Source organism: Epargyreus clarus, unplaced genomic scaffold (genome assembly GCF_041222505.1).
Source record: "Epargyreus clarus isolate Ecla_fem2 unplaced genomic scaffold, WU_Ecla_fem_2.2 ptg000008l, whole genome shotgun sequence".
NCBI classification, from domain to species: domain Eukaryota; kingdom Metazoa; phylum Arthropoda; class Insecta; order Lepidoptera; family Hesperiidae; genus Epargyreus; species Epargyreus clarus.
In genome coordinates, this window is record NW_027332216.1 from 14,026,641 (window position 1) to 14,045,770 (window position 19,130).

Here is a 19,130-nt window from a genome sequence, read left to right on the forward strand (position 1 = left end):
AATATCGCTAAAGTTTATTTACCTTTCAAAATTGCCTCAATTTAATAATGCCAATAATACTCATACAATTCAAAATAAAGGCTTAATTCATTTGTTTTATAGGGAATCTTTTTTGGTACAATTATTTAAGTACCTGCTTCATTTAATTTCCTTCGTCGATTTGGGTAACTATTGTTATGCTAAGTGGTATTAATTACTTATCGAGAAAACAACTAAAATTTTAAAGGTATTTTAAAGTAAACATTATTATTAAATATTTATCGTTAACGTACATCATAATAAATGTGGAATATAAATTTGTATGGTTATTTGATATTAACATAAGCAACTACTTAGGTAGCTAGGTACTCAATATTTTGGTATAAAAACTATTGTCTTTGTTACGGCCCATTGTTTCAGCCTTTTCCAACATTAGAATGTGAAGACAAACTAGAGAAAAATGTATTTTTAAGTTTTCTAACTTAAACCCAAAATAACCCTAGGTGCAAACTAAAAATAATTCAACCCTAAATGTGATTTTACCGCGTAAATAATTTCTACTTTTGTCCAAGTAATTCTTATTTTTTCCTCTTTTAATAAATTAAATTATAGGCTGAGTCTATTAATACAGGTACTGTACGAACAATTTATAATTATTAATACGGTTACCGTACGAATAATTTATAATTATTAATACGGGTACTGGACAAACAATTTATTATTATCCGATTCGAACCGGTAGATTTTGAGAAATCTCAAAAAAAAAACTACAAAAAAAAAAAAAAATTTTTTGAAACCTAACCTAACCTAACCTAACCCCTATATGCCGGAGGTTTAAAGTAAAAAAAAAAAATAAAAAAAAAAAAAATCCTAACAACCTTTTTTTTTTTTTTTTTTTTTTTTTTTTTTAACGCGGAGAAATCCTCATGGATTCCCTTCCGCCCGGGGGAACGAAAGGGATATGTCGGACTCTTACCGACTAAAACTCCGCGGCGTTCCTCTGGACGCTCGACGCCGGGTCGCGAGAAGCGTTAGCATTACATTCGCGACCCGGCAACGTCGGCCAACTTAACCTAACCTAACCTAACTTAACCTAACCTAATCTAACATAACCTAACCAATTGAACCAATTGAACCAAATGTACGAATAAATATATTTAAAAAAAAATTGAATATTTAAATGTACGAATAAATATAATTTATTAGTCCAGTACTTGTACAAATAGTCACATTGTAAATTATAATACACAACTTGTACCTACTTTTTTACATATTAACATTAATACGCCATAGAGTATAAATAGTGTAACTAAGAAAACCTGGTAATTTTCCTGAATAAAATTATAGGTAATCTTAGTAAAATATTATAAATAATAAAAATCACGTGCCATTTACCATCACGTTTCTTCCCGACATTATGCCTGTTTTAAATCTAATAACAATTACCAATAATTTCTATTATATACGTAACTACTTGTTACATTTTCTGTTTCAAATGATCATAATTAATCTCGTGTTCAAAACAAGAAATATCTATTTCGCGACCGCGCGCCGTGTCTCCCTCTATAATCAAATCGAATGATATTAATTTTCTAACAGGCAGTAATTTCTAAAAATAAACTGCATATATGCATATATGCTTATAGGATTTGATCCTTCAACGTAAAGCGACGAAAGTATAATTATTATATGTTCGTGTTTACTTAAAATTTTACAAACACGAAACTTGTTAATTTGCATGTAGATAAGTAAATTGGTGCATCGTCTGACAAGTGCGGTAATTACACGCAGGAAACTGTTCCCCGTATCAATTTTGACAAGAACGTTGAGGGATATTAAGTAAAAGTAATACGAGGAATTAAAAAAACAATTTGTGAGTTTGTATTTCTTTAACGCTGTACAGCTTGATCCAGTACTAACATACTAGAGTTAATTAGCTTGTCAAGTGAAATATTTTTCTATGGTTTATTGTACCTAGTGTTATTGTAACCCGCGGACCTCAAGTGTTCCGAAAAGTTTTAGATGAATCATTAATTACGTCTATTTTTAACTCTAATGAGTACATCGCCGAAAATGGAGGACTTTTTCATAATCAGACGAATACTTATGTAATGAATCCGCATGTAAGATTTGTCCGATTTGTTCCGTGAAGAAATTCCAAGCTTCCACAACATTCTACTCGTACATCTCCTTATGTTCCTTTCATCCGTCAAATCTGTAATCGGTAATTGCTATTCTAATTACGCGTGTATTTGTCACAGGAGATGTTCTCATTGGCACATTAGAATACCAGGAAAAGTGATGCCATGATGGCCTCAGGACCATGGAGGTCGATGGTTAAAAATTCATATAGTTGGTTCACTGAATCACAAACTCTGACATGTGATGAGAATATGTTCCGTCACCTATTTCCTTATGTGTGATTTCTGTGACAAACTGCTTGATCTTACTGAGTGACCTGAGTGAGTACTTATAACTATTTATTAATTAATAATTTGTGATTCTGGAATCGGAAACATTAAATAATCTTCACATGACTCTTCATTCATGCAATTTTTTAGATAAACTCGATTGAACCATTTGCAATAAGTATATGAGGTAAAGGAGTGATAACTGCATCTTAGGTAGCAATATAGATTTAAATGTTTCATAAATTTTGACCTAACCTTATCTAAAACAAGTCTATCTTCCGAAACCATCACACACGGCATGTAAAACATTTTGGAGTTAATCTTCTTCAACATTTCTTAATTGCATTTGATTTGCAAAGCTAGCCACCACAGACCTAGATATAGGTCTGTGCTAGCCACAGTAACCAATAAGCTGTGAATGCATAATTATAATTATGATCGAACACTGTCATTTTTACGGCGATAATCCGGTATTCTGGTAGCTGCAAGTATGTGCTATGTTTCGGATATAATTATATTATTAAATTCGAACCAACATTAACAGAGAAATAGCGTTCATGTTAAATATTCTTACAAAAATAATTAGTTAGGTACCTACTTACAAATTAAATATCATTGGGTTCTTACCTATTTCTATTTATGTGCAATATTCACAAAACCATTCGGTGTGCAATGTGGTTTTCACTTTTGACTGATAATCTTTCTTTGTTATCGTTATCAGCACTTGTTTTTCGTGTTATCTGTCTGTCGAGAGGTTTCCATCATAAACAACATTATTTCCAGCAAATAATGTTTTCTTAACGTGGATGTTTCCCTAAAATATATTTATTAGACCAGAAAATAAAACTTAAGTACTTATCTTCTAAGGACATTAAGTCTAGTGATGTGGATTGATAAATTTTAGAATTTTACAAATAACATATATGTTCCAATGATCTTTGAATATCACTGAAACTTGTAGGTATGTAAATTATAATACCCTGTGTGCCGCCTAATGATATCTTTGACCTGAAAACGATCACATAAATGTTGCTATATCCGAGAACTCTGCAATGCTTTACATACTTGAATACTCTTACCACACCCATAATAGGCGTGGCAGTGGTACAGTCGCGGTGGACGTCGGAGCTCTGCCACTTTTCCTCAAACTCACCATAAATAATAAAATATATCTATAATACATATAATTTACTTTCTGACTCTATGTAAATACGTAGTCGACTTATTTATTTATGAGCAGACATTGCTTCGTGCGGTCAAAATTGAGGAAAATATAAGCCAAGTAAGTCGAAATTGAGGATAAAATATAATAAAAATACCTGTTTTCGTTAGACTGAGTATAAAAAGTATTATTTACATAATATTTTTAGGTGTGTGAGTGACACATACAAAGGAAAATAAAACAAAGTTAAAAACGAAACAACAGGGGATTTACTTAAATAATGGGTATTTCATTCTTATATAATTACTGATTACGTGTCCTTGGCAATAGATTCAAAATTATATCAGCATTAGATGATGTTTCATAGAGCAATAGTTACATAGACAATGGGTCATTATTTTTCTGTGCACACTAATTATTGTTTGTCTGTTCACCATTATGGAGGGATTTACGACTTTCTTATAGACCTTTTACACCTACATAGGAAGCATCCTTTGATACATGCATTGATTTTATTAGCAAGATAAAGTGTTCATAATAAAGATACCTATAGGTATGTATAGTTTAGACTCCTCTACCCAAAAATTAATAATTAATATAAGTACATAAGTAATTGCTGATTTGATATTCTGGTCGTTTCTGATATTATTTTTGGCAATTAATTTTATAATTTAATGAAAAGTGTACCTATATTGAATTATAAAATTTAATTTAAGCAGCAAAATCGCCCTTGGTCTGCCAACAAGGGGGAGGGGGAGCAGAGAGCCGCGTGCTTAGTGCTCCGGCAAATAAACACTTAAAAATTTAAAATTTAGTTTTAATTAATGTCGGGTGTTCAATATGACCTTAGCAATTATTTGGCAAACGTGTTTCGATTCAATGTCAAATGTTAATTTAGTATTTTATTGCTAAACGATTTCTTAGCTTTTTCGTTGTAATCCGGTTTACAATTTTTTTAAATTATGTTTTATTCTAAAATCTGCGCAAATTGTCATAACACTGATTAATTAATTAATGTTATCTTACCTTGGGCAAAGCATGTTGGTATTACCTAAATAGAGCTTTTTCTGTCAATGACAACAGTTACAAAGTTATTGTTATTGTCTGACTGTCACAATTTAGGTGAATTCAATGATACCTCATCATTCGTCAAGCCGAATGGGCTGGAGCATGCCAAGAATTGATTAAAAATATTGTTTTATTCACATATATAGGTATAAGTCATAAGTCACCTTATTTTAAACCTGAAACGATTTTGACGAAATTTTTACACAAATCTAGCTTCAAGCAATAAAGATTAATCGCTGTAAACTTATTAACAGATATGAAGAAAGTAGATTGTTATTTAATTACCCTTACAATCAAATATCTAGGTTAATTGAGTCAGAACAAATACAAAGCGTTGTTTTTCACGATTTTATAATTGGTTTGAAATAATTATGTGTTATAATTTCTGTTGCTCAAGGTTATTCGGTAGAGTAATTGAATAACTTAAGTTAATTTTTTTTTTAATTATGTTTTGGGCATCATATTTTATGTTTGAAATAGGTATATTTTTTATAAATTATTGTCGAGAGTAAAGCAGCAAGTAGGTATCCATAAGACCGTCCCTGTAGTTCCGTGATTAGAATAGGGCTACGGTATCTCCTGCTTGTCCTCCTGCTTGCTTGTTAGGTTAGGTGGGGCTTCCGGGGTTGCGGGCGGCAAGAGTGGGAGCTCGAACCGCCCGGTCAGCGACCCCGGGTCGGACGGCTGTATGTGTGGTCGCATACCGTCGTACACATCAGTCGGTGTGGTGACCGTCAAGCTCACCTGGGCGAAGCCCGACGGGACAGCGCGCTAAGAGGACTCTGGTTGCGTTCCTTTTGAGATCCCGGAGTCCTCTATGCAGCGCCGAGGACGGCCACCGGGGGGTTTTAGTGCGGTAAGAATCCCACATAACCTCGTGTCGCTCCCACGGCATCGGGTACCTTTTGAAGGTTTCCCACTCGTAAAAAAAGGTATCCATAAGACGCGCATTCAATGAACTTTAAAACTGGAAACATCGCTGGAACACAACTTACATTTTAAATATATATTACGTAGATAGGTATATAGTTACCCCTGTGAGGACTAAAAATAGAACGATTCGTATAAATATGTCTCCCTTATCCTACAAACCGTAGCACAGCAGCGCTTAACAGGACACTGTTATTAGGCAGAATTCGGTTTGGCGGTAGTGCCACCGGAGTCAAGAGGGTTCTACCACCGTCGAACGTATTACGTCACATGATGACAGTTGTTTGTTTACAGTGTAAAGTCCCTAACTTCTTTAGAAACCGTGTAGTGAGCGAACTATTTAGGTAGGTACCGTTGTTAATTGGAATCGTTGACGTATATATGGGACAAGTGTAAGGAAACATTACCATCATATTATTGTCATTCATACAGCAAGGTATTCATTGATAAAAACCAAGGGCAAGGCTAAACTTAATGTGTCACGTTATGGTCACGTTTCACTAAACGATGTAACTTTTTTATTGTGTAGAACAAATGATGGAGCTGAATAGGTAGTCGTTTTATAGTCGTTGGACATTATGCATCGCAATCGTAATTACTGAAGTTGTCAATAGGCGTAGCATATGTGTTCTTAATTTTACTGTCATGGTCTGTGGCCGTGGCCAAGACGCATCTTTGTGACTAAAACCGTCATATAAAAATGATTTGATGTGAACTTTTTATTAGTAGACACCATAGATTAGTAAAGATACTTCGCCGCCTTGAAATTGAATGAAGCCACAAACGGCTTATTAGTAAGTTCTTTTTATGAATTCTTGACAAATTAAAACATTTTAGAGAAAATTTACGAATAAATAACTAATACCGCGTAATTTACATAATAAATAAATAATTATTTTAAATATATTGGGGACATTTTAGCACGGAGACGTGGCAAAACTTTTTTTCGCAACTATTTCAATTCTCAAAACTGGGTACCTACATTTTCTTGTTAGGAGTGAGTAATCTTTACTTATCTATGGTAGACACATAGATTAATCTATGAGTAGACAGAATAAAACCATTTACCGAATTTACCGAATAAAACTATTTACCGAATATTACTAACATGCGTGATTTCATTAAAATTAAAAATGTATAAGTACCTAATATTTAATTCTTAAAAGTAATGTAGGTAGGTACTAAAAGCTTTGTGGGTTTTTTTATACTTACGTATATAATGTTTGAAAATGGCCCAGTCGTGGTTGTTCCATTAGTTACTTGCTTACTTTTGCAAGTTGAGCAAAAACTGAGCAAGCGTTTCAAGGATTTATAGAAAAGTAAAAAATCTAACCAATGTTAATATTATTAACACAGCGACGTTCCATTGCCGAACGAATGTACGAACTTAGACGAAGAAAAAAAAAACTCTTAATAGTAGTGTAACATATTTTATAAATCTCTCCTTGATATAGTCGTTTCTTATTATATATATTGTTAATGACGAACTTTTAATTTGTGAAATTGCAAAGAACTCCTCTATTATGTAGTGTTGAACCCACATGTAAAATGTAGTAGGTGTCTATTCAGTTCGTCGTCTTAGGCGCGGTCACGGTCAGCGCTTTTCGCACGTTTAGCTTAATCATTATAACATGCATTAAATTCGCATATGTATATATTTTTTTCCCTAAGAAACTTAATATATTTACAACACAGTAAAATATAATTATGAATTGTTTTATTTTCATAGATTTTATTTTTATTTACTTTTTAGTAAGTACCTTCTTAGTGTTCTTTGATTATTTATTCTGTTTCATGATTTAAAGTTATACATCTAATAAATTAATTTAACATAGATACTAATAATATATTTTAATACTTTAAAAAATGAGATATTTTCAATACAATGTAAAGTTTTGCTGAGTTTAGAGCTCCAATTTACGAATTCAGCATTTTCGTGAGACCTTAAAACATTGTACAAATAATCTGACAGACGTGAGGTACCCTTACTTAACTATTTGTAAACCGATTGTATTAATTTAAATTATTTGTTGAATAAAATTATAGTTTTTCACTCTTTGTTGATGACGCGTGTCATTGAGTGAAAGATAGAATTTGCATTTGTCTGAGATCTCATGACAAACTTTAAAAATAATATTAGTAATAAGGCAAATACGGCAGCTCACAATACGTGTACATAGTTAGCTAAAATAAGTTACTTTAACCTAAGTATATTTATTTGTTTCAGATGAAGCACCTCCTACTCTTGGCTCTGGTGGCGACTGTCGTCCTCACCGACGATCTTCCACCGTCGTGCAACAAGCCAGTCTACTGCAACAGCAAACTTTTACATCACATCCAGATGTCTTCGTTATTTCCGGAGGACTCGAAAACTTTTGTCGATCTACAACTTCGAAATGATGAAGAAATCACGTTAAAAGCTTTCGACGAACTTCTAAACAGAACTAACGACAATCCCACTGAAAAAGATTTAAAAGAATTCGTTGATCTGTACTTCGATACAGCGAGCGAGCTCGAGAATTGGGAGCCTACAGACTATTCCGACAATCCAGCGTTCCTCAAGGGAATCAAAGACGAGACTTTGAGGCAGTACGCTAAAGACATCAATGCTATTTGGCCTACCTTAGGCAGAAAGGTGAAATCGATAGTTTTGGAAAAACCTGAATTATTTAGTTTTATTCCTGTAACTCACGGCTTCATCATTCCTGGAGGCCGTTTTAGGGAAATCTACTACTGGGACACTTATTGGATAATTGAAGGCCTACTAATCAGTGGAATGAAAGACACAGCTCGAGGTATGATAGAAAATCTTATTCAGTTACTTAAGAAAGTAGGACACATACCCAATGGAAGCAGATGGTATTATCAAGAGCGCAGTCAACCACCACTATTGTCAGCTATGATGGCATTATATTATAGAGTAACAAACGATCTCGATTTTTTGAAGGCTAACATAGGTGCTTTAGAAGAAGAGTTAGATTACTGGCTGGACACACAGTTGATAACATTCGAGAAAGGTAAAAGAACTTACACGTTACTTAGGTACTATGCTCCTAGTCAAGGCCCCCGACCTGAGTCATACCGTGAGGACTATAAGAATGCGCAATATTTCAAGGACGAAGATGAGCAAGCAGATTTTTACACTGAAATCAAGAGTGCGGCTGAAAGTGGCTGGGACTTTTCTTCTCGTTGGTTCAAGAATCCCGATGGGAGCAATACGGGTAACCTGTCGACGATTCACACTCAAGATATAATTCCTGTAGATTTGAACGCTATTTTTGCAGATGCACTACACAATGCTGCTTATTTCCAATTATCTCTGATGAATCCTCGCAGAAGCGCTCATTGGGCGTATTTAGCTAAACAATGGCGCAATAACATCAGAGACGTATTGTGGGACGATGATGATGGAATCTGGTATGATTACGACCTGGTTCAGGAGCAACATCGTAAATATTTCTACCCAAGCAACGTGGCTCCACTTTGGATGAAAGCTGTTGATAGAGCAGTAATAAAACATCATTCTTCAAAGGTGTTAAATTATTTGAAAAATTCTCATGGTCTGGACTATCCTGGCGGTGTTCCCTCCTCTTTAATACACAGCAACGAACAATGGGACTTTCCTAATGCCTGGCCCCCACTAATCAGTATTGTGGTCAATGCCATAAAAGCCCTAGGAACAAAAGAGGCTCATGATGTAGCTTTTCAGGTAGCCCAAAACTGGGTACGTGCCTGTCACAAAGGATTTGTTGACAATAAACAGATGTTTGAGAAATATAACGCAGAAGTACCTGGCAGATATGGCGAAGGTGGGGAATACTTAGTTCAAGATGGTTTCGGCTGGTCCAATGGGGTTGTCTTGGAGTTCTTAAGTACGTACGGGGACTCGCTAACTGCGGTTGATGAGATTAACAATAACATAAGTAACACTAGCGAGAATTCAAATGAAGCTGAGATTGCGGCGTCATCCAAAGAAAGCGGTCCTGAGGAAGTTGAGTTTAATCCTTTGGTTATTCCATTAGCTGCCTCATATAGATCAGTGAGTCATTATTGAAATAAGTAACAAAATTAATAAGTGACTCACCTTAGAAGCAAGTTGAGTCATCCCGCGTTTATTATTTGATTTTTAAGCAAACTGTTTTGCCTTTTAGTAAGAATTATTAGGATCGTTTTTAATACGCTTAATTCTTTAATTAGACTTCATTTTTAGGCCATTGTAAAATAATAGGTACAATAGAGTCAAACGTCTTATGTTAAAACTAACAAACGTTATCAATTCATGCAAAGTTTTGTCTAATAAAATCGACATTTAACATGTCTGTATAGGAACTATAGTTCCTATACAGTTCCTAATTTGATTGAGTTTTAAAAACGAGCGTGAGTGTTACTCTAATCATAGCGTGAAAACAGTGTTTATAATGTTATTATCTGTTATTATATTACTTAATTAATGAGTTATTGTTATGTAGCAATACTTATAGTATATCTAATTGAAAATTAAGAAAAGCAACGAAAACAGTATTTTTGCATATTCTACAATGTGATAATTGACATATTGTTAAAATATACGTTCAATCGAGAGCCTTTCTGATTAAGAACTTAGTGAATTAAATGCCAATAAATGTACAATTTGTTAGTACATAATAAGGTAATTTTACTGAAGTATTAGGTGTTTTATATTATAGTGTACTTTTGAACAAAATGTAGTTCAAATATGTGTTACTATTATTTCTAACCGTAACTTATATGATAATTGAAATAAATAGTTACCTGAGACCAATTTAGATTTATAGGAAGCAAGTCTATTATTATGTTGTTTATATTATGTATATATGGAGTGCCATAAATAATATATACTTTGTTATATAATTTATGAAATAATAAAGTACAAGCGTTCCATCTGAAATAAATAGACTATTTAACTTAGCGTGAAATGAGTATTTTATGTATTTATTTGTATTTTACTACAATGTTAGTATACATTAATCTACAAGTTTTTAACCTACAAATAATAGAATTATATAAAGCATTTATTGTTTGTGTTAAGTTTAATGAGGATTTTATAAAATTATTTGAAGATGAAAATAAAAATATTGTTGTGCAAAAAATTATATCTCGTTTTTATTTCATTCCCGCAAATCAAATATTTAATACTTATATCTGTGTATGTCCGCTACGTTTGTACATAGGTACTCGTAATTGTTCGGCAAGTTATTCGGCGAGTTGTTCATAAGTACCTAAATATTGCAAGACTGATTAATCACATCAAAAGTGCAAATCTAAAATCCCAAATAGAAATAATGAAATGAAATGAAATATCTTTATTTGTTGCAATGTGGTTACAATTTGATGTTGGTTACAGACATATAAGAATCTCACATTTGCCTCATGGTGGCGTACAAATTAAGTCAATTAAAATTAAATAATAACTTACATTAAGATATAGGTATATTAGAAAACTGATATATTAAATTATTATTTATATTAGTCAATGGCATACTGAATTTATCATAAATATAAGAGATTGTTCATTGGATAAATTCTTCTAGTGCATAAAAGCATTTGTCAACTAGCCAACTACGTAGTGATTTTTTAAACATGTTACATTTTATTCTTTTATATTATTAGGTAATTTATTATATATATTTTTACACTCATACATTTAAAGTTTCTAGAACGCAGAACCGTTCGGGCAGATGGTATACAAATTTTATTTTGGTTTCTAACAGGAAAATAACAATTGTCTTTTTTGTGTTTGAATAGATTCATATGGTTTCTTACAAAGATACAAGTCTCATAGATGTATAAACCAGTCAATGTTAGCAAATTCAATTTTTTAAAAAGAGTCTTGCAACTCGTGTCTTGAGTTACGTTATAGATTGCCCGTATACAACGTTTTTGTACTATGAAAACTTTGTTCACATCTACGGAGTTTCCCCATACGAGTATACCATATCTTAAGTTAGACGCAACGTAACCGTGGTAGGCTTTTAGAGCTGTTGATATATTACTAATTTTAGGGAGGCGCCATAGAGGATAGATGAAACGACTAATTTCCATGCAAAGTTTGCTAATATGTTAAGTAATAGTGTGATCGATATTAATACCTAGGAATGTAATGGAATCCGTTTCAGCTATAGTTTGGCTCCCAGAACGCACGCTCAAATTAAGTTTTTTTGATCCTCTATTTCCGAATTGTATATATTTAGTCTTATTTATATTAATTTTAAGATTATTATCTTTAAGCCATATCACTATTTTGTCAATTGTATCGTTAATTATATTATTATGATTGTCAGTAGTATTATCCCGTACAATTATCGCAATATCGTCCGCAAATAAAGAAAATTGGTGATTAGTTACGCTAATGATGTCATTTATGTAAATAATAAATAAAAGCGGTCCTAAAATACTTCATTGAGGAACTCCGACTCTATTGTATTATAAATCTGATTGGTAAGTTTCCTCTTCTCTCCTAATCGGATTAATGCTCTTTATTTCGATACATTGTTTCCGGTCACTTAGATAGCTAATTAAAAAATACAGTTAAGTTTTTCTGAGTGGAAAGACGGTGATGCATATATACTAATAGATTTAAAAATTGCGCAAGGTGAAATATTTTCATACATTTGAGAAATTACGTGTTTTGTCTATTCGCCTATTGCTGCAGTTCTTTTAATCTGAGTCTGAAAGAACCGAAAGACCCGTGTCCAGCTGCGGCACAATAATGATGTGGCGATGATGAGATATAATTTGCAGTTATAACAGCTGGTAATAACACAGCAAAGTGTAGGTTAATTTACAGCAGTGATTGCTATAAAAATAAATCGTTTGGTAGCATATACCTACACCTATGCATAATTACGAACACATACTCTGTTATTATGGCTTACGTGATTTTCAATATTTTATTTGTCGTCTATTTTTTTTATAAAACTAACACTAACGAGCATTATTATGTATTTACCTAATCGATGCTAGGTGGACGTGAAGCCGTACCTAAAATTCGATTTCGACAACGATTAATTTGCTACATCTGAGAAGAAAACGGAAGGTGTTTCTGAACCTAAGCGTCTCTTCCTTGCCTAAAATCAGAACACATGAGCGCTACAAGGCAGAAATTAGCGTGACGGTGACTCTGCAGACATCTGCAAAGTTTAACCATGCGTCGGCGTAGCGTGGGTTCCCGTCGCCCCTCTTTAAATTTGACGCCCCGACATTAGTCAGCGTCCCCCTAAATGTGCCGCTCAGAGGTAAAATTGAGCTTTAAAACTCCTACTTTATAAAATACACTTAGAAATAATTACGAAAAACTTTTTTTGCCGCCCCAGAAACGTGTCGCCCGGGACCATTTGCCGTCGTCCTCAACGTTACGTTACTTGTAGAAGCAGATTAAATAACCATTTTAATACACGTAATGATGTGCCCAAACAATGATTTGGAATATATTAGTGCAGTACAAATTTGTTAAGTAGTAAAAATATGACCACAAAACACAATAATGACTAGTAATTTGCATGAAAACACCTTGCAATATGAATAGTGTAATGTCATGCTAATTAACATAATTAGTGTAAACGAAAGATTTTCGGTATTTTCCATGTTTTCTCATTTTTAATGAGCGTTGTTAATTTAACTCCTAAACTCATGGACGCCGTACGTACTTTTTATTGTTGATGTAAAATTTTGATAATTTCAAACGTTTTTCCTGCTAATTATATGAATATTACCCAGTCTAAAGTTTTTTGAGACTTATTGGGACTTGAGCTATTTTATTTTTTAATTACATGGGTTGTTATCTGTCTTAAGTAATTAATACATAAATAGATATTTGGTTTGGCATCTCTATCGATGTGTATCTAAAGAGGTCTGCGAGCATGTCGCTAGTGCCTTTTAAATCAACATATTAAATATTGTATCATGATAGATATACCGAACTATGAGAAAAATCATAGGCGCATTTAATTGATTATTGCTTTCGTTAGCACCCATAAATTTAGATATTAGGTATTTTGATCAGATAAATTAATAAACGTCCCGCTGTAGATTAGATCTGATAAAAGAAGAAATAATAAAAATTAACGTAGGAATAATACGATTCAATACCATATCCTTCTTATAATACATTATGTCATTATAATTATTAATTTCATTATGTTATCAAATTAACTTTAACTATGCGTTTATAAATAGTAACAAAATGCCAAACATGGGAACAGATAATAGCGATAGGATTACAACGCATGCGCTACTTGAACACACGGGGCAACATCCAGCTGAGATCACGAGATAACGATTTACGACTGACACTGACAGTTGTCTCCCCGCTTCTGAGAAGGAGGCACGCGTGATCTCTATATCAAACTATCGCCAGTTTTACTACAACACAGTAGTGAAAGTGCATCGTATCAGCTGTGATGGGACGCAGAGGCTGGACGCGCTGACACACATCGACCATGGCGCGTTCGATGCACTTAATAGCAGTTGCGGATCGGACATTCACGCATTCGGTCCTTATCGCGCGCTGTCGCTCCGCCTACATAGGAGGGTTATGTTTATCGCGCGCTGTCCTACACGTGCCGGCTAGCGTCCGACGGAAACTTTGACAAGAATCAAACATGCTGATGCAGAGGCTCCACCGATACGCGCCCCTGTACCCGGTGCTAGGGCTGCTCGGTGCGTGTGCCCAAGCGTTCTCAGTTGTTCCCATTTGCAACTCATCCATCTACTGCCATAGTGAACTCCTTCATAAAGTGCAACTGGCTCGTATATTTCCGGACTCAAAAACCTTCGTCGATTTGAAATTACTTCATCCAGAAAATGTAACGTTGTCTGATTTTGAAAAATTAATGCACGAAACAAATAGAAACCCGTCACGAGAGGAACTTGCTAAATTTCTTGATCAACATTTCCTGGATGGGGATGAACTCGAGGTCTGGCGACCAACCGACTTTACTCCAGACCCGCCAATACTGCAACAAATATCTGATCCAAAGCTTCGAGACTTTGCAAAAAACGTAATCGGAATATGGGCAAAGCTGGGTCGCAAAGTTAATCCAGATGTAGATAAATATCCCGATTTATATAGTTTTCTCTATGTCCCTAACGGCTTTATTGTACCTGGAGGCCGGTTCAAGGAACTATATTACTGGGATTCATTTTGGATGATACGCGGACTATTGATAAGTAACATGACAGAAACTGCGAAGGGTATGATAGAAAATCTTTTGCATCTGGTTGATAAATTGGGGTATATTCCAAATGGCAGCCGGATTTACTACCTCGGACGAAGCCAACCACCTCTCCTAGCTGCAATGGTTGCTAGTTATTATGCCGTTACTGGTGACCTTGCATGGCTTGAACGTCATATTGGTACTGTGGAAAACGAATTACAATATTGGCTCGATAAGAAGAAAGTGACAGTGCAAGTAAAGGGAAAGGACTATGTTTTATTACGGTACCTGGCGGATAAGAGAGGAAAAGGACCTCGCCCCGAGTCCTATTATGAAGACTATACTAATGCTCGTATTTTACCCAATGAAGATATGCGGGAGGACTTTTACACGGAGATGAAAAGTGCAGCTGAAAGTGGATGGGACTTTTCATCGCGATGGTTCGTAACAGCGGATAACGCAGTCGGAAACTTGACGGACGTGCATGCGTCACGAATTCTTCCTGTTGATCTAAACGCAATATTTGCCGGCGCCTTGGAATTAGTAGGCGATTTCCGAAATCGACTAAAAGATAGACGAGAGGCTCAAAAGTGGTGGAGCTTAGCCAAATACTGGCGAAATTCGATTGAAAATGTTCTTTGGGATCCTGTTGATGGAGTTTGGTACGACTATGATGCTCAGACGGGATCACCTAGAAGACACTTCTATCCTAGTTGTGTTACGCCGCTGTGGGCGGGCGCTGTTGAAACTTACGAAGCTCCTAAATACGCTGCAAGATTAGTGAAATATCTTTTGTCTTCAGGAGCATTGGATTACCCTGGTGGCGTGCCTGCATCGGTGCTACATTCAGGGGAACAATGGGACTACCCTAACGCATGGCCACCGCTCCAGAGCATTCTTATAGGCGGGTTGGAGATGAGTGGAAATGAGGAGGCGAAACAATTAGCAAGAGAACAGGCCACGTTGTGGATCAGGTCTAACTACATCGGTTATAGCATGTGGCATAAGATGTTTGAAAAGTACAGCGCCATCGAGCCGGGGCATAACGGCGGTGGAGGGGAGTATGGAGTACAGGATGGTTTTGGGTGGACGAACGGCGTAGCACTGGAACTCTTACAGATGTATGGAAAAGATCTGAAACTGTACGAAGAACCCCCCATCATAATTCCCAATTTGCGTCAACTTGTTTAAATTCTCGTGTAATTATAGTATAGTACATAGATAAAAAATAGTTTCTGAATGTTTATTAGTATTTTTATCAATATATGTATTAATAAAATTGTTAAAAACTAGATATAGATTATAGCCTTACTAAAGTGATAGATGTTTGACATAATCATTGTTAATTTATTGTAAGTTAAACCTAAGGTAATTGTGATATTTGGTGTAATTATATGAGTGTATTACAATACACGTATTTATAATTAAGAAAACAAGTAACTTCTTTCATTTCGTTCTGTTCTGTAAAACAGAACAGACATATGTATACGTATGTGTTTATAGCGTGTAAATACAACATTATATATAGGTATTTTTTTCTCCTTTTACTACAATTTTGTTTTTTCTTTTTGTATTTAAAATATTTTTTATTATAAAAATATTGGACGTTATTAAAGTTTTACCATCGCTTCTAAATAAAGGCTTAAATAGCCCTCCTAGTTACTGATAATTATGGTATATCTTATTCATTACCATATACTAATTAACCGATTAAACTTTTTCGAATTAATTAAATTACAATGACAAACACAAAATGTAAAACATTTACTTATCGTAACGATAAGCCACTGTATTACGTACACATAAAATAATCATTTAAAAACTTATAGTACGCAGGATGTTCATTCTATAAGTACAAATAAATAAATAATAATTTAGCTGAAAAATACTAAAATTTTCAAAGCGTTTAGCGCTTATTCAGCCAATAATTCGATAGCAAAACCTAAACTCCCTTATTTATTTAAACTTTATTGTAAACCTGGTGGTTACAAAGGGTGACCTTAATGCATAGCCGCATTCTCCACCAGTTAACCCTTGTTGATTATGAAATGTTGTGGTGGGTGATACATTAAAATAAATGAGAAAACAAAGGCAAAAAAACAGAATATAACCTTTATCACCGGAATTAAAACTTTGTGCTAAATTCATTATATGTTATAGGAGTTTTATTTTGACTTCTTAGGAGTAGTAGGTACCTATGAACTACTTTTATCAGAAGGCAATTTACGCGAAAGTAAAAATATACGCAGGTAAACCCAGGCTGGGAAGTTTATATTTCATATAAAACAAACAAACATAGCAGGATGTTCACAATGTTTTATCGGAATTTATAAATAAACGACAGTATCCTATGTTAGGTGTAGGTAAAATATGATACCTAGGTACTTAGAGACACATTGAAATTCATTAGCGCATATTAACTACCTACTTTACAATAAATGTGTATTTGATTTATTAATACACAACAAGTTATAGGTATTATTAATTATCATTGGGGCCATTCCAAATTACTAAAAAGTGCTCTGTAAAGAACCTATTTTGAATAAAAAAATTTGATTTGATTTGACTATAAACTGCCAAGTATCTCGCTAACTGGGAGTTATGTGCAGCTCACGCTATATATAGGTACCTATGTTGTATACCTATATTATACAATTAGGAAGAGAATAATTCACCTTTTTTATAATATAGGAGTAGCAGACGAGCATGCAGTCCACCTGATGGTAAGTGGCTACTGCCATGGACATCTGTAATCAACCCCTGATAGGATTAGATATTCCTACCCGAGGTCGGCCACAGATGCGCCGCTACACCTGAGGAGTAACCTGGAACGCCTCGGAAAAATCTATCTCCCTTACCACACCCTTCAAAACGGAACACAGCAGCGCCTCACACTGCTGTTATTAGGCAGAAATAGGTGTGGCGGTGGTGCCACCGGAGTCGAACCACAAAGGGTTCTACCACCTTCAGTAGTTCTACTACCTCATAGTAAGCGGTAACTGCCTTCCATAGACATCTGTAGCAACTATACCAATCCAAATAGGATTAGAGTACTAACGTAGGTCGATAACAAATGCGGCTACCTCTGCTATTATTCTTAACATTGTTACCAAAAGCCAGAAATAAGTTGTGGCGGTGGTACATCCGAATTTGGGCCAGTAAGTATTCTACCGCCTTTATTATATTTACTAGGGTACAATACAGGTCTGTGGTAGGTATTTACATTATTTAAAGATATTTTACTTAAACGATTTAAGATACGACGAAAAGCGGAATTGGCTAGTATTATAAAGTGCATACTGAAATATTTGGAATTGGCTACCAGTTTTAATTACCTATATACCGACTGCATAGTCTATTGCAGATAAAGCCACAGATTATAGTTAGATAGTTGCTCCATTTGTTATGTCATGTCTATCAACCCATTGAGAAATAGTAGGTAACTTCGTCACGTGTGCAATAGAATAGTGCACGTGTCTTATATGCAATTAATTAATTGCCTTGCGAAATCCAGCTTTTGAAGTATGTAAATAAAATCTTTATTTTAATCGAGCTGTATCCCGCGGTTTTACCTGCGTTTAAAAAATGTAAATGGTGTGGAAGTTTCGTGAGATTTACTATTGTTGCGCGGAACCCTATTTTTTTTTGATTAAAAGTAGTTTTAAGTTACTCCTTATAAAATCGGGTGAATGTCCTGTCTAAACCGGTCGAGTTTTTTCGGTTAAACGGCTGGGACAAACAGACAGATTGACACACAGATGTAAAGACCGATAAAAACTTTAATAATTATTTGTTTTTATAAATGTCGTAATAAGTAATAAGTACAAAGCTGTTTTTTCGAAATTAAAAATAGAGATAACATTTTTTTATATTCGTATAGATTGCTAAAGGAAAAATAAATGTTACCTTACCATAAATATTATTGTTCTGTACAAAAAATGATATTTATAAGTTAATGCTGTCTTTTGAACCGTTAGGATGCCTTTCCACTATAAATGTGTGAGGTAAGGGTAGTAGGGCTGCTATTATGATTTATGGCTGCATTTGTATGACTGATGAATTGGGGAGCAGAATAGCTTATTTATAACTTAATACTAGACACTTCGTTAACGTAAAAGTTAATATCAAAAATATGACTACATTGTATAAGTTGATTACTCTGTAGGAATCTACTCTGTGCAATAACGATCACATTTCAATAACATATTAATTACCTAGGTACTTATAATGCAGAAATTTGAATCCTTCAAAACGTAAATATGGTAATAGCTATTAGGTAATAGGTTTCTATACCTATAATAAATTTTCCATAATGAACTGTCATATTCCTAGATGTTTCTCAAGTTCTCAACTGATAATAACAAATACTTAGCGTATCCCATGGGTCTCCCACGTTGTAGGTACTGA

General features: G+C 34.4%; 1 protein-coding gene across 1 annotated transcript in view; it reads left to right on the top strand.

Annotated features, from left to right (window-relative positions):
• The window catches only part of LOC140744540 (uncharacterized), a 20,955-nt gene extending 4,796 nt beyond the window's left edge, over positions 1-16,159 (top strand). The window contains 2 exon segments of the mRNA XM_083058994.1: positions 7,778-9,546; positions 14,138-16,159. Of these exon segments, the coding sequence (XP_082915120.1) occupies positions 7,778-9,546; positions 14,138-15,914 (3,546 nt within the window). The 3' untranslated portion in view covers positions 15,915-16,159.
• The last annotated feature ends 2,971 nt before the right edge of the window (positions 16,160-19,130 follow it).